The 14,713-nt window shown below is 46.6% G+C and overlaps 1 protein-coding gene across 5 annotated transcripts; it reads right to left on the reverse strand.

Moving 5' to 3' along the window:
• Nucleotides 1-1,902: 1,902 nt before the first annotated feature.
• Nucleotides 1,903-14,422, reverse strand: LHX8 (LIM homeobox 8). Of its 5 annotated transcripts, none has more exons than XM_079314366.1 (9): nt 13,542-14,422; nt 12,906-13,067; nt 12,581-12,739; nt 9,759-9,880; nt 7,511-7,731; nt 6,900-7,003; nt 4,416-4,511; nt 3,206-3,389; nt 1,903-2,501 (listed from the first exon to the last, which is right to left on the reverse strand). In XM_079314366.1, exons 2-9 carry the CDS (start codon nt 12,984-12,986, stop codon nt 2,425-2,427), a joined length of 1,044 nt encoding a protein of 347 aa, XP_079170492.1. In that variant the 5' UTR covers nt 12,987-13,067; nt 13,542-14,422; the 3' UTR covers nt 1,903-2,424. The 5 variants fall into 5 exon arrangements, with proteins under 5 accessions (XP_079170492.1, XP_079170491.1, XP_079170490.1 ...); XM_079314365.1 differs by having other exon boundaries at nt 13,654-13,791; XM_079314364.1 differs by lacking the exon at nt 13,542-14,422 and adding an exon at nt 13,323-13,460.
• Between the last annotated feature and the right edge of the window lie 291 nt (nt 14,423-14,713).

A 14,713-nucleotide genomic window follows, 5' to 3' on the forward strand; every position in this document is an offset into this window, starting at 1 on the left:
ATGACCTGCTAACTTGTATTAAAAAAACTCAAGTGCTTTCCTGTGTGATTTTTTTAATACAGTAGCTATCTTAAAAATGCAATGGCCTAATTTTAAAACAAGAAAACATGTAAATTTTTTATATACAATATACTGTTACTTGTCCTAAGTTTTCCCCGTTTTCGTGATAACCTTTGTTTTTGGGAAGCTTGGAGCAGGAGACATCTCTCTCCCATGAGATTAATTCAGGAAATAGTACTGGTGCAGTTTGTGATGGCAGCTGTCTTCTCATTCAGGAAGAGGGTTGGTTTCTGTTGCAGAAAGGCAGAGTTTTAAAAAGCTCTGTCAGCCCAACACCAGCTGCTGACAGGTCTGGCAAAGGAAGACTCAAGCCCAGGCACTCTGCTGCAGCTCCTACTGTCAGTGCAGTCGGCATTTCCCAGCCCCACCCATCTGCTCATGCACTCAAAAGTTCATAGGCAAAGAGGTAAATTGCTCCCCATGAACTTCAATCCTGTTCTCACCCTGAAACTGAACAGAAAGAGGTGTTTCATACATTATCTTAAACTTACTTTTGTTTTGGGCAACCCAAAGCTACTCAGTTCTTCAAATAAGAGTAATTGCTTTTCCTTAAAGGGGCTCAACTACCAATTTACATTAACATCTAAATTACCACTGTTTATAGTTTAACTGAGAAAACGTCAATATACCAAACAAATGAGCAAAAACTAGTTTATCTACTGCTACCCATGCACTGTAGTAGCATGCAGATATATGGAGCTAGCTTAGGTACTTAAAACATCACCTGGAATTCAGTATTCTGCCCAGGGCGTTTAACTTGGAAGCTGTGTATGCTCAAAGAAAATGTAAAGTCAGTCAAGTTCCACTACAGCCCCCATCTTGAGTGTTTTGAGGGAAAAAAAAGAAAAAAAAAGGCATAAAAAGGCTAATAAAAGCCTTGATAAATCACTGTACCAGTGAGATTGCTTTGGCTACTCAGATTAGCTTAGACATCTGTAAACAGCACTTAAAACAGTGCCAGCATTTAACCTATAGAACTTTATTAATTCAGAGCTTGCCATCAAAATTCTGCCCACGAGTCATCAACAGAGAACACTACCTTTTCCAAATTGAAGTGGTTTGACCAACACTGTTAAGGAGTTTCACAGAGCAGACACTAATGCATAGTTGGAAGAGAAAAAAGGGATATGGACACAAACATCCTTACAAAGTATGGTTTCCTTCCAACGCAAATAAAGTTTAAGTGAGCAAGGGGGATCTAAATGTCATTCAAGGAAACTAATATTTGAAGACAAAAATCAGCTGAATTTACAGTAACTGATGTGCTTCAAATTAGTGTATCAAAACATGCTCTACTAGTAAGTCTTAGCACATTGGCAGCTTTAAACACACAGGCTGTAGTGCATTTGACTGAATTCCAGCCATCGTTCATGTGCAGTTTGATATTGCCAAACTAAAAGTTACTTTTGAAAAGCAGACTGGTTAAGTACTGCCTCTTATTCATCGTCCTGCTTAACAAAAATCACAAGGTAAAAACCACAGAAGGAAACAAAAGCTGAAGTAAGAAAACTTCAAAATGTTAAAGCAGATTTGACATCAGGCTCCCCACTTACCAAGTCAGAATTTAGAATCTGTCCTACACAGCCCCAGTTTCTTTCCTCCCAGGTGTGCACCCTCACAAGCAGCACTGCTTTGCATGTACCCACTGGTATATCAGCATTTGGAGTGTTTCAAGATCCACCTAAGTCAATTAAATTATTTTTACTATCATTGGGAATAGACATGAGCCCTCCTGAAGACTTCAGTGTAATTTTCCTCGGTATACTAATGACCTTCTTAAAACTGAAGATTCAAGTTAAGCACTTGACAAATTACTACAGTTCAGCCATAGACACAGCAACATTCTTTCTTAGCATGCTACAGCAGAAACTTTATTCAGTTATTTTTGAAAATATTTGCAACCAAAATTTATTTTTGTAAACTCACAGCAATAAGTTTTAACAGATAGGCTGTAGACAACTCAAATACAGGTAATACTTTTAGCAATAACTTACAGATACAAACTAATGATAAACTACAATTTCACAAAGAATTGTAAACATTTTGCACAATTGTCAGTCCTTTCTTTTAGGCAAAGTGCTCTTTTGATGACAAATAAATTAACACACACAACTAGAGTGAACTACTTCCAGACAATACAAAAAGGTGTTTAATAAGGCTTGTAAACAATGTAATAGTTACTTAGGCAGAATCCATAAAAGTGTCTTGCAGGCTAAATAGACGTACATACCTGGGCAAAAATTATCTTGAAAATGCTTTGGATGTTAAATAAAAAGTTAACGTTAATATCTTTCCAATTATATTTTCAATACACTATGAGTTAAGGTTACATCTTTAATAGTTCCAACCCCTGATGAAAAGGAATTAGGTGTGACTTAGTGGCAGTTGTGTCATTGAATGGGGTAGCAAAGGCTGAAGTCCAAGAGCTGTAGGTGAATGAGCTACAAAAACAGAAACATTTACCAGTCAACTTCATTGAAAGTAGCAAAAATAAGTCAGTAAATTCCACTGGGTAATGACAATTCCCTGCCCCAGCCCTGCAGCATGTTTTTTTCCTAACCCAGCACCTGTGCTCCTCCACCCACAGCCCACCTTACCACCACTGCTCTGGAGGAAAACAAGCTCAGGACACACACGTGGCTCAGCCTGGTTCTCCCAAAACTGCCCCAGTCCCTCCTAACCACGAACAGGACCCAAAGCTGTTGTCCTGCTGGGTCATAAGACAACCAAAGACTGAAGCACTTTTGACCACCAGGCTCTCCCCCTCCCTCCTCTTGTGTGTTAGGGAAGCTGAAGCTCTCAGAATTTGCTGGGTTGAGTGTACTCACAGTCCATGGGATAAAAGCCAGGGAGCAGGTGGCAAACAGTTTTCATTAGATGTATTATTAAAATATGTGAAGTAGATATTTAAGTATTTTTTTATTATTGTTTTAATGGTCTAAAAGAAGCACAAATGGTTGTCTTCATACTCAGATCTTCAGCCATGCTATTGCAGTGAAGGGCTACTGCTTTCTAAATTAAGTGTATGATAGCATGTATGGTGTTGATATATCCATTAGATATCTTTAATCAGAACTGGGTAAACTGTTCTTGCTACAGCTGATAATGTTTTTATGAGGAGAAAGAGCAAAGCTCTTCTACCTACCATCCATGTAGCTATGCAGAGCAGTGAGCATTGTCCCATCCTGGGGTACGTATGCAGAGTATGCCATTTCTTCTAACATGGGTGGAGACAACCTGGAGGGCTGAACTGCAGTCACAGGAGCAGTGGATGAATGATTGGGACTAACGTGTTTCTTATGGCGTGCTCTGCAGTTCTGAAACCACACCTGAAAAGGAGGGAAACATAAATCAATCACATTGATAGATTGCATTCAATACTAGCACAACAACAACCTTATCTTAGGATGAGTTTGCATTGTAAATTGGGCCTTTGACACAATGCTGGCAGACCAAATGGATAATTACCCATTCTAAACCTACCAGTGTGGTCAAGTCAGGAATGCACCTCAGTACCCAGCAGCCCACCAAGGACAGGGACAAGCACAGTGGGGGCTGGGCACCCCGGGGCCAGTGCCCCCCAGGCCAGGCAGCATCACCTGCAGCCCCGCCCAGCACATCACAGACAATCTTCTCCTGCCTGGAACTACTGACAGCAAACCATATTTTTCATATGCTACCTACTTGCCTTTTCACATGGAACAGCATGCAAGATTCCTTATTTTTAAGGACTGATTGCAGCAGCCAGATACCTAATTTCTAGAAACACTCTGGCAATCTTCCAGGCTAGAAATGAGCCAAGGCAACTCAGAACTTATTTTTATTTATATTAACATATAAATATTTAACTTGTATTATATTTTCAAAGTCACATTTACATTTAAAAATGCATCCATGTCTTTACTGAGAGACATCTTCAAGCAAAGATTCCAAGTTTGTGTTTCAATTTTGGTTGGCATGTGCATACATTTTAACTCTGCTCCCTAGAATAATATCCTAGATATTCTCTTGCTCCTAATGTCATACCACAAGACACTTTCAAAAATAATTCAGGTCTTAGGAATATACTACAATAGTCAGAAATACCTATTTGAAATAAATTAATGCCAATTTCTATACTATTTAGGCTGAGATGTTGTTCCTAGAACACTTAATCCTCCACACAGTGTAAGAGGAATGCAGCAAGTTTTTCAAATTTTGATGCTTGTTCTAGGCCTATTCCTGACTAAGGATGTTGTCTGAAGTTAAAACAGATTAAGATCTTTTCCCATGTTAGAATAATCTCAGAGAAAATTGTGATTGAGCATTTCCAATGGATGAGTACCAGACTGTGAGCCAAGTAACTTCACACTTACCTGTATAACACGCCTGCTCAAGCCTGTTCTTTCTGCCAGTTTCTGAAGTGTTTGTGCATCTGGATTGTTGTCCTGAGCAAACTGTGCTTGCATAACCTGAAAAGGCAAGATAGGAGATTGCAGGAGCATTTATGTTGAAACCCAGATTGGATGGTCTTCTCCACCCAAAAGTAGACTATGGTACTAATCCTTGCCTGTCTTCAGGAAACTGGGATTTTTTTGTGATCACTAGTTTTTAGATCATGCCCACTACATAAAATTCCCCAAAAAACAACCCCAAAGATGAAGTACAAGTCCTTGCTATGCTTGACTGAACTATGACATTTACCAGAAATTGAGGAAACGGAATCAGCTTGGCAGTAATAAAAACTGAAAGAGGTCCTCTGTAAGTTTGCATTAAAAGAACTCTAGAAGAAAATCCGCTGCAAAGCAACCCAAATATGCTCAATAAACAGCTACAACAGCAGACCACAGCACAAAAATGATCCAGCACTGTGAACTTGTCAATCACTATCTGCATCATACATTATATGGAGTAAGTGGTTTTTTCACCTCCATGGAGGATGCATGGACACTCTGCTTCCTTTGCCTTTCACCAACCCAAGAAACAGAAGCTCTACCTTGACTGACCCGACCTTTTTGGTAATTTGGTTCCTCATCTTTGGACAGAAAATTGAAGTCAGCACTTGTCTTTAGGAAATAAATTACACTTTTTTTGAGGAAGTAAATATCAATTTGGCCTACACACTGAAGACTTTCACAGGTTTTAAGGATTTGCCCTGCTTATTAAAGTAGGGCTTCATGGATTTCTGCAGGGTATCTTCAACAATTTTCAATTTTCTGGCTTCATCTTTGAAGATTCAGACTGCTACTTACCATATTCAGAAACTATTTACACTTGCAATTTTTTATAGAATCACACTGGTTTGGATTGGAAGGGACCTTAAAAGCTCACCTTGTTCCATCCCTATGCCACAGCAGGGACACCTCCCACTGCCCCAGGGTGTCCCAGCCCCAGTGTCCAGCCTGGCCTTGGGCACTGCAGGGATCCAGGGGCAGCCACAGCTGCTCTGGGCACCTATGCCAGGGCCTCACCAGCCTCACAGGGAAGGATTTCTTCCCAAAATCCCATCCATCCCTGCCCTCTGGCAGAGGGAAACCATTCACCCTTGTCCTGTCACTCCAGGACCTGCCTCTCCAGCTCTCCTGGAGCTCCTTTAGGTCCTACAGAACAAAAGCACCCTAAAAGCACGGGCATTCTTTTGCACAAGTACTTTTTTTTGTGGTGAGTAGTTACACAGTAGGCTGCTCTGACTCTGCTCTTGTTCCTACAACGTTTCTCTTGTTGGAAGCAAAGTCTTAGAGCAGCCTGGAGGATGGTACCGAGGCCAACCAGCAGAGAGAAAGTATCATCAAATAACAAGATGCCAAAGACCTCAAACACCTGCTAAAGTATGTTACAATCTACTTTAAGCAGGAAAGAAGGGAAGCTGGAAGTTTCAATGACAGCAGAAGCCCTGAATACAGCTCCCATCCCGATGGATGGTCCCATCTCCCTTTCAGCTTCCACTGGGGAAAAAAAGTTCCCTTTTGCTGGAGTTCAGGCTCCATGCTTATTGTTCATGTGTTTGTTTTGTGTTAACACCACCTTGTGTCTCCAGTCATGACTATAATAGGAACCCAAGCTTTGAACCACCCCATGCCCTTATCCAGAGCACTACTTTAACACCTCATGTGTTATTACACTTCAACACGAGTTTCTCAACTGCTTTCACTATGGATAAGCTGACAGGCCAACAAAACAGAACTCGCACTGTGACCAGAAATTCCAAAACCTGTTAAACCCAAGGCAAGGATGTATATCCAAGATTAAGTAGAAAGTCACATCTTCCTTCTTGCTGCAGGTTAAAACCTGTAAATCTTGTCTGCCCATCCCCTCTTTCATTGGAAGCTGGCCCTATCTTCTGGTTTTCCCTAGAAAGCTAATTTAAGTGGAGTGGTTATCTAGAGTTTGAACTAGCTCTGGACTGTCTCAGTAGGAGTTAACCATTGTCAAGGCAACAAAAAGACAAGAAGTTTGGAAAGCAGAAGAGATGCAGGCATTACAACAATTCCAACATCAATCCTATTAATATCTTGAAGTCACATACAGTAACCCATCTTTAGTACAACTTTTCACATTACATAATTTAAGAAGTATTTTGTCTTTATTATGTTTAGTGATGTAAATGACTGATTAAATAGATTTCATCAAGTAATCAAAATAGAACCACCTTTTTGTTTCCACTCTTCAGAATTGCAACCTGCCCCCAGGGAAATAAAGAGCTTGAAGAATACTATTTCACGTTAAACTTCCAGAAACATGCTGTGTCTTGATAGTTTATGAAATAGTTTAAAGCATTCAAGCTTTTTTTGCACCCTGTTGGTTCAGCACCCATGTCCTACGTAACCCTGAGTTACACAAGATTTTAGCACTGTCTCTACCTGGAGTTGATCTGCTGTGAAGCTGGTCCGAGCTCTTTTTGCTGGTTTTGGATGATTAACATCTTGTTCCGTTAGTAATGCTCCTTCCACGCTAATCCCGTTTCCTGAAACATTGAAAACACCACCTTCTAAACATTCACAGTGATGTTGTAAGTCAGACAGTAACCAACAGCAGCTGATCTGCTGAATTTCAGATTTAAAAAACGATCTTCTATTTGAAGTGAAATTGATGTAGCACCATAACACATTATGCCCTAAACAACTTCCTTGCAAATGAAGGAAGAAATAATTCTAACATGATATTTTAAAAACAGGATATGCTGTTGCTGTCATGTCTTTAGGATACAAAAGAAGTTCTAAAGACAAAGAAAAAAAAAAAAAAAGAAAAAAAAGGAAAAAAATCAACAACCCACTCCCAGAAACAGCAAAACTAAAACAAACAAAATCCCCCAAATGTGAAATAATTTACCATTATTTTGTTTCAAGAACCTGTGCTTCCAGTCTTAGTAAAAGCAGTCAAATATCTCTCCATAAGGAAAATGAAGCAAACCCCCAACAATTTAATTAAACCTGAACCAACAGCATAGTTCTTAACAGAAGCAGTGCATTACCATTTTCAACTTCTCTTTTCAGGTTGTCCAACATGCAGTCGTAATGTACTCTGCAGAGGACTTTCTCCTCAACCAGAGCGAACTCCTCTCCCGTGGAGAGCTGCCTCTTGCAGGAGAAGCAGGCGAAGCACGCCAGGTGATAGACATTGCCCTTGGCCCGCCGCACCCAGTCCGTGGAGTGGATGTGCCGCCCGCAGCGCGAGCAGCGTGTGCCGTAGCGCCTGCAAGAGAACGGCACGGGCATGGCACCGGGCACCGCAACCGAACATAGCACCGGGCACTGCAACCGGGCGCGGCACGGGGCACGGCACCCCCGGGCACCGCAACCCCAGATACCACAACTGGGCATGGCACCGGGCACAGCACCCCCTGGCATGGCACCGGGCACGGCACCGGGCATGACAACCCCGGGCACCGCAACCGAACATGGCACCGGGCACTGCAACCGGGCACGGCACCGAGCACAGCACCCCCTGGCATGGCACCGGGCACGGCACCGGGCACTGCAACCCCGGGCACAGCACCCCCGGGCTTGGCACCGGGCACTGCAACCCCAGCACCATAACCGGGCATTACACCGGGCATGGCATCCCCAGACACCACAACCAAACAGCACCAGGCACGGCACCGGGCACCGCAACCGGGCACGGCAACCCTGGGCACAGCACCAGACACTGGGCATGGTAACCCTGGCAGTGCAACCGGGCACGGCCCACAGCGCACCGGCACAGCCCCGGGGCACCGGGCCACCCCGGGAACTCCACCGGGCACGGCCCACAGCGCCCGGCACAGCCCCGGGGCACCGGGCCACCCCGGGAACTCCACCGGGCACAGCCCCGGGGCACCGGGCCACCTCAGGAACTCCACCGGGCACGGCCCACAGCGCCCGGCACAGCCCCGGGCTGCGGCAGCCCTACTGAAGCCCACACCACCACTGCGCTGACATTGAAGAAAAGAAAAAAAAAAAAAAATCGGGGAATTTCTATGTGATAGCTTAAGGCAAGGCACTACTGAAACACAGAGGCTCATATTTCCAAGAGGCGGGGACCAAAGCTGAAGCATTTTAACTGCAACGTGAATTCATAGCTCATCATTCCTTTTATAAAGATAATTACTCTTAGAAGCTGAAAGATAGAAAAAACAGACTGTTCACAATTCTTCCAAGTTTTCAAATGTATTCCACATTACTCTAGTGGTAGTCTGAGCTAACATATTTAGCTACATTACCCCTTTACTGATCTTCCATCATCTTCAACAGAAGGGGGGAACCTTCATAGTTGTTTCCCAATTCACATCACATTATGATTTTTAAGTAAACTAAAAGGAAATCTGAATTTACATTATTACACTAGAAAATTCTTGTTTGAAAAAGAAATAAGCCACCAAAATATGTTGATTGTTTAGATAAGAATTTGTCCTGAAGATCATTGCAGACCCAAGTTTTTTCAAGTCCCACAAAATTCAGGTTTTTCGGAAGTTTACAGCACTCAGCCTGCCCCCCTCCCACTCGGTGTCAAACTTGACTAGCTGGATGCAATCTGTTCACAGCACAGCTGAGAATCCCAGGAACAGTTTGGTCTATCAATCAGACTAGAGAAGCACCAGCAATCACATCAAAATTAACAGCAACAATACTTGCTGCTTTCTGAATCCAAAACATGGCATCCAGAACACTACACTGACAACACAAATAATATCTTTCACTGCAAGATTATCATGTAATTTTGAAAGAATCACATTCTAAATCGAACTGATCATAGCAAGGTATAGCTGCTGAAAGCTTCTTTTAAATATCATGGGGTTTATTCTGGGTTGATTTTACAGCTGCTTGTGATGCCTTAAGCCTCACAGCAGTGAAGCACTACTCCAAACAGATCATCTCAAATTCACATTGCAGTCTCAGCCAGCATTCCCCAAGGACGACTCTTTGCACATACAATGGCTTCACAACCCTACTGTGGCACAGACTCGGACTTTTCCCCCTCGGTGCACACACAAGTGATGGTATAAATACAGCAGCTGTGCACACCAGAGGAAGGGAACACGGGAGACTTAGCAGGCAGTCACATTAAACAGACTTAGGGCTTCCCAAGTCTCTCCTGAAGAAAAGTCAGAGTTTAAACTGCTGAATATAAACCTACTAAATGAAAAAGAAAGAGCCTCAAGTGTATTTCAGTTGTGGCTGCAGTGAAAAGTTACAAGCAAGTATAACAAGTTATCTGATAAATTATATTCCTGGATGATATACCTGAAATAATCGAGTTTGCAGAAGATATCTTTATCTTTGATGTAGCAGCTGGTGTGCCTTCCCAGGGATGTTCTGCAAACGCTACATGAGAGGCAGCGCACGTGCCAGCAGAGGTCATTCACCTGCAGAAACCCAACAAAAAAAATAACCCTCAATACTTGTAATACCAACAGTGCATTTTATATTTACAAACACTGCTTTTTTCCCAGAAATGGTCAGAAGTTTTACACACAATGATTCACAGAAAAATGATCTCGAATACAAAACTTTTTCTTTACAATACTTCTTGCATATTGAAGGTTAAACAATCTGATTCAGGTCTTCAGAACAAGCTTTTATGGGTTTGTAATTAAAAACAGTAGAAGAGACAGCAAGAGATACAAGTTCCATGCAGATATTTTGTGACCAGTTCTGTTCTGATAGCATTAAAGTAAGAGAGCAAGTTTTGGCCTTATGCGACCTTGGGAAGACTACTAGCTTACACATGTCTGTTTCCTAGTCTGCATAAATTCCTGTCTAACAAAAAAAAAAAAAAAAAAAAAAAAAAAAAAAAAATTGCGAAGTTCTTTAAGATTTTAAAACATGTATTGAAGGGAAAAAATAAATCTGTCAGATAGAAACACACCACAAACCACTCCTCCATTTGCCAGGTTTCTGTTAAAGCAAAATTGGTGAATAGCATCTGAGTTTCAAAACAGCAGCAAGTGTTTTAATAGCAAATTAGACATTTCTTTAATATGTCCAGAGCAAAACTAAACCTAGTAATGGAATGCAGTAGAAATCAGCATTTTTGAAAACCTACACATGCTTTTGGGGCATATAAAATAAAAGCAATTATTTTAATTTCTGCTTTCCTATAAAAGGAATTCTTAATTATGCAGACATTGTGAATTACCTAAATAAATAACTTGAAAACCCAAGACTCCCAGTGACCACAAAAATTAAGTAATAACTTAACTCTGGATAATCCCATACTGAATAGGAGGAATTCTGAAAACCAATGAAGTTTAAATTTTTTTCCCCACTGAATCAATTTCTCATCTCATACCAAACAGCCCATATATTACCTATGGGAAAGCAGATTTGAGGTAACCCAGGACATGCCTTTCATCAGAGCATGGCCAGACAAACCCCAGAGAAGGCAAGGCATGGACTCCAGCACTCCTGCTAGGATTCCCTATTTCAGTCAGTCATTCTTCAGGCTGTAATACCGCAGTTTGCCCAATGCTTTCCTAACCCTTATCCTTGTTGGCAACTGCCCTCCCATATGCTGACAAGTTTACACCACAATATATGAAGCTGTTGACAGCAGATGAGAGCTGTCACCAAACCCTCCCAACCATCTCTTAGAAAGATCGCAGGGGCAGCGCTGAGCCAGACTGAGCCTGCCCTCCACCAGTCCTGCCATGCCAAGGCTCCCCGGGCCTCGCCGAGCTCCAGCCGCAGCTCTGCACGGCGTGAGCATCCCGGCCACCGAGAGCCCACCGCCCCTTCTGCAGAGACCAGCGCTCTTCCAGAGGGCGGGACAGCAGCGGCGCCCGCCCTGTCCCCTTTGGTGCCGCTTGTCCGTGCTCCTGCTCGTCCATCGGCTGGGCTGGAGCTGAAAGGTGTGCTGCTGCTGCTGTAGCACACCGGCATCGATTCCTCTCTGCCTACACCAAGCAGTAACAGCTAACTTGAACCCAAGGGTAAATAATTTAGAGGTCTTTTGCTCCAAGTCCCGTTATCCTGGTTGTTCAAAGGGGAGACAGCAGCGAACAGTAAACCATAAACGAGCTTCCAAAACGTCACGGGAGTTAACAGAACTGAAATTGAGTTCGAGTCAGTTCTGTCGCTGGTCCGCCCGTTCTGTGCTGGCCCAGGCTACTGCAAAGGGGATGGTGTCACGGGATCCAGGGGTGCGTGGCAGCTCCTGCCCCAGCCCCATTTCAACTGAACGCTAGCTCCCTTAGACATTTTCCTTGGACTTTCTCACCTGAACCAAGACCTAAGCATGATTTAGGAACACCGGTTATGCTTCCAGGGCTCTCAGCCGCTATCACTTTACAAGTATACAACTTTGTTTGAGGCTAATGGAATCGAGTGACTTCTGTCATGATTGTTACTCTCACTTTTGTAAGGAAAGAGGGAAAAAAATCTGAATAATTTTAACGGCTCTAATACAAGAGGCAAATAAACTCCCCACACCCCTCTCCCCGCCCCGCAGTAACGCTTCGTGTTTAAAGCCACTTGGTTTTGTTTGCTTGTATTCAAATTATCTTACTCGGTCCTGATTGCTAAGACAAGAGAACTGCTCCGAGACTGGGCAGCTCGTTTCTTTCAAATATGCTAGTTGACCACCTTTCTCAGAAATAACTTATTTTCACATTTCTCAAGAGGCACTTTTAGCTTTGAGGCTCACGACGTTCCCCCCGGACCTACTTCAGCACAACGCAGGTCGCGCCGCCGCCGTCTGACCGCGGCCGGGGCCGCCCGTTCCCATTCCCTTCCCCGCTTCTCCCGACGCGCAGGAACGCGCAGCCCGGCGCAAGCAGCGTCACCCGAAACACCGACAGCAGCCAGGGCCCCTCTCCGGCCCGAACACCGCCAACAAACGCGCTGCGGCTCCGCGCTCCCGTGTCCGCGGCAGCTCCGCACCGTCCGGGGAGGGGAGGGCTGAGCCGCAGGATGAGGGGTGCTGGAGGGCTGCACCCTCGGATCCCACCTGGCCCGGCTCTCCGGGCACTGCCCGCGGCCCGGGCCGACTCCGTGAACGGGCCGCCCTCCGCCTCAGCGGTGAGGGAAGCCGCCAGACGAAGGGGGCTCCGGGTGGGCGCCCTTACCTTGAGCAGGTACTTGTCCACAATCTCCAGGCCGCAGCTGCTGCACACGCACTTGCCGGGGGCGCAGCCCGAGCCCGAGGCCATGGACCGCGGCGATGAGGAGGGCGACAGGGCAGCGGAGGAAGAGCAGGAGTCCTCGTCAGCCGCCGCGGGGCTGGCCTGCGGGAGCGCGGGGAGAGCGCGGTCAGCGCCCGGCCGCGCCCAGGAGCCCCGCGCGGGCCCGGCCCGGCCCACCGACACCTGGGGGTCCCACCGGGAGCCGCGGCCACCGGAGCCGCCGAGCTGCGGCAGGCGGCCGAGCCGCGCCGCCCCCCCGCCCGCACACCTTCTCCGCCGGGCCGCCGAGCGCGGGCAGGTCCTTGTCCTCCAGCCTGCAGACGAACATCGGGTCGCTCTTCCAATACATGGCCCTACCCTAACACATACCAGCCCTCGGCGGGCGGCGAGCCGGCTCCGGGGACCCCGCGCCGCTCTCTGCTCTCAGCGCCTGCAGGAAAAAAGTTTTGTTTTCAAGTGGGTGGACCTGCCCCGCTGGCCTCACCTCCTGCACAGAACCCGCCTTCCAGCGCGGCGGGGCCGTTATCTCCACCAGCGAGCCCGTGCGGGCTTAGTGAGGGGAGGAGGCACGGAACCCCCCCAACATCAACAATAACAACAAAAAAGCAACTCCCCGCCCCGAGAACCCCCTCACTTGTCACATCTTTTACCACAGATTTCCCCCACCACTCCAGTCTAAGCACACGTTCCAGTTACATCTCCCTATGAGCGAAGAAAACAAACACGGAGCAAAGTGAGAGTCCTTGTGACGAGAGGGATGTTTCCACACTCCTAAATCCCAAAGCCCAAGCGAAAGCTGTAACTCAAACTCACAGCACCTACACCCATCTTACTACCTCACCTGCTGCTTGCACCTCTGAAATCCCGTTATAAAACCTTTCTCATTTAGCTAAAATAGAAGGACCTGAGCTGCGGAAGCTCCTCCGGCTCTGAGCTCCCACAGGTGCCGCTGGTTAACACCGGTGTCCCCGTGGCACCACGAGCAGAGGCTGCAGAGCCTGGCTGCCCCTCACTACCTGCAGAACCAGCCGGCGTCTCTTCGCGGAGACGCTGTGGGTTACGGGCACCCTTTCTCCACGATCGCTAATCTTGTCCTCAGAGCTCCCTCGCACCAAACACTGATGATGCTCTCGGAGCATTAGTGGAGAATAAAGGAGTAGCTTGTCCTTCGCACGTGAGTTAAATAACCGGGTATCTGCTTCTAGGCACGTACTTTACCAGCCAGCTGTTTTTAATTAAACTTGTCGTCAGTTTCCATCTTTTCTCTCACCTCTGTGGTTCAGCCTCTCCTCACAGTGGATGCAGGATTTGTTGTTGAACCTCGGCAAAGCGATCTGAGAGAATTGCCCCTACGTTTATGAATATGGTGGATTTGATAAAACTGAATTCTGTGTTTGAGGAGCAGTGTGAAAGGAGGAGCCCCCTATTGTTCTCCGTCTAAAAAGAATGATCGTTATTTCAAATCCCGAGACCCGATCCTGCGGAACAGTAACTCGGCTGTGCCGAGCCCCGGTAAAGTCGGGAAGTTCCGTCAATTACTCGTTTGTGCAGCGATTTAAACCGACCTAACCGTGGGGAGAATCTCGCTGGCATCCAGTCTCGGCGTCCCCGACACCGCTGCCTAACAAACAGGGCTTTGGGGTGCCGCGGCCGCGGCATGTCCCGGCGCAGCGCGACCGACGCCCGGCGCGGGGGTCCGAGCGGCGACAGGGAACGCGGACATCGCCGGCCCCTGCGAGCCCCAGCCCAGCCCCTATCAACACCCATGCTGGCCCGGAGCCGGCTTTCTGCAGCCTCCCCCGAAGACACGGCGCGGGCTTGCCCAACCTCCGACCCAAATACGGGCCCCGACCGACCCGAGCACCAGCGCCGCAGGTGACGGGCTGCGGCCCCGCAGAGTGCCCGGTAACCGCACCTCTCCGCCGCGCTCTCGGCCCCCCCGGCAGGGCTCCCCCGGGCTCTGCTCCCTGTCCGCAGCTCGGAGCACCAGCGGCCCCGCGGCCCTGGCGGGGCGGAGCGGAGCGCTCGGCTCGGAGCGGGACCAGCGCGGATCCTGTCGAGCCCGCATCCTGCCCC

Source organism: Erithacus rubecula (assembly GCF_903797595.1).
Source record: "Erithacus rubecula genome assembly, chromosome: 10".
Taxonomy (NCBI): domain Eukaryota; kingdom Metazoa; phylum Chordata; class Aves; order Passeriformes; family Muscicapidae; genus Erithacus; species Erithacus rubecula.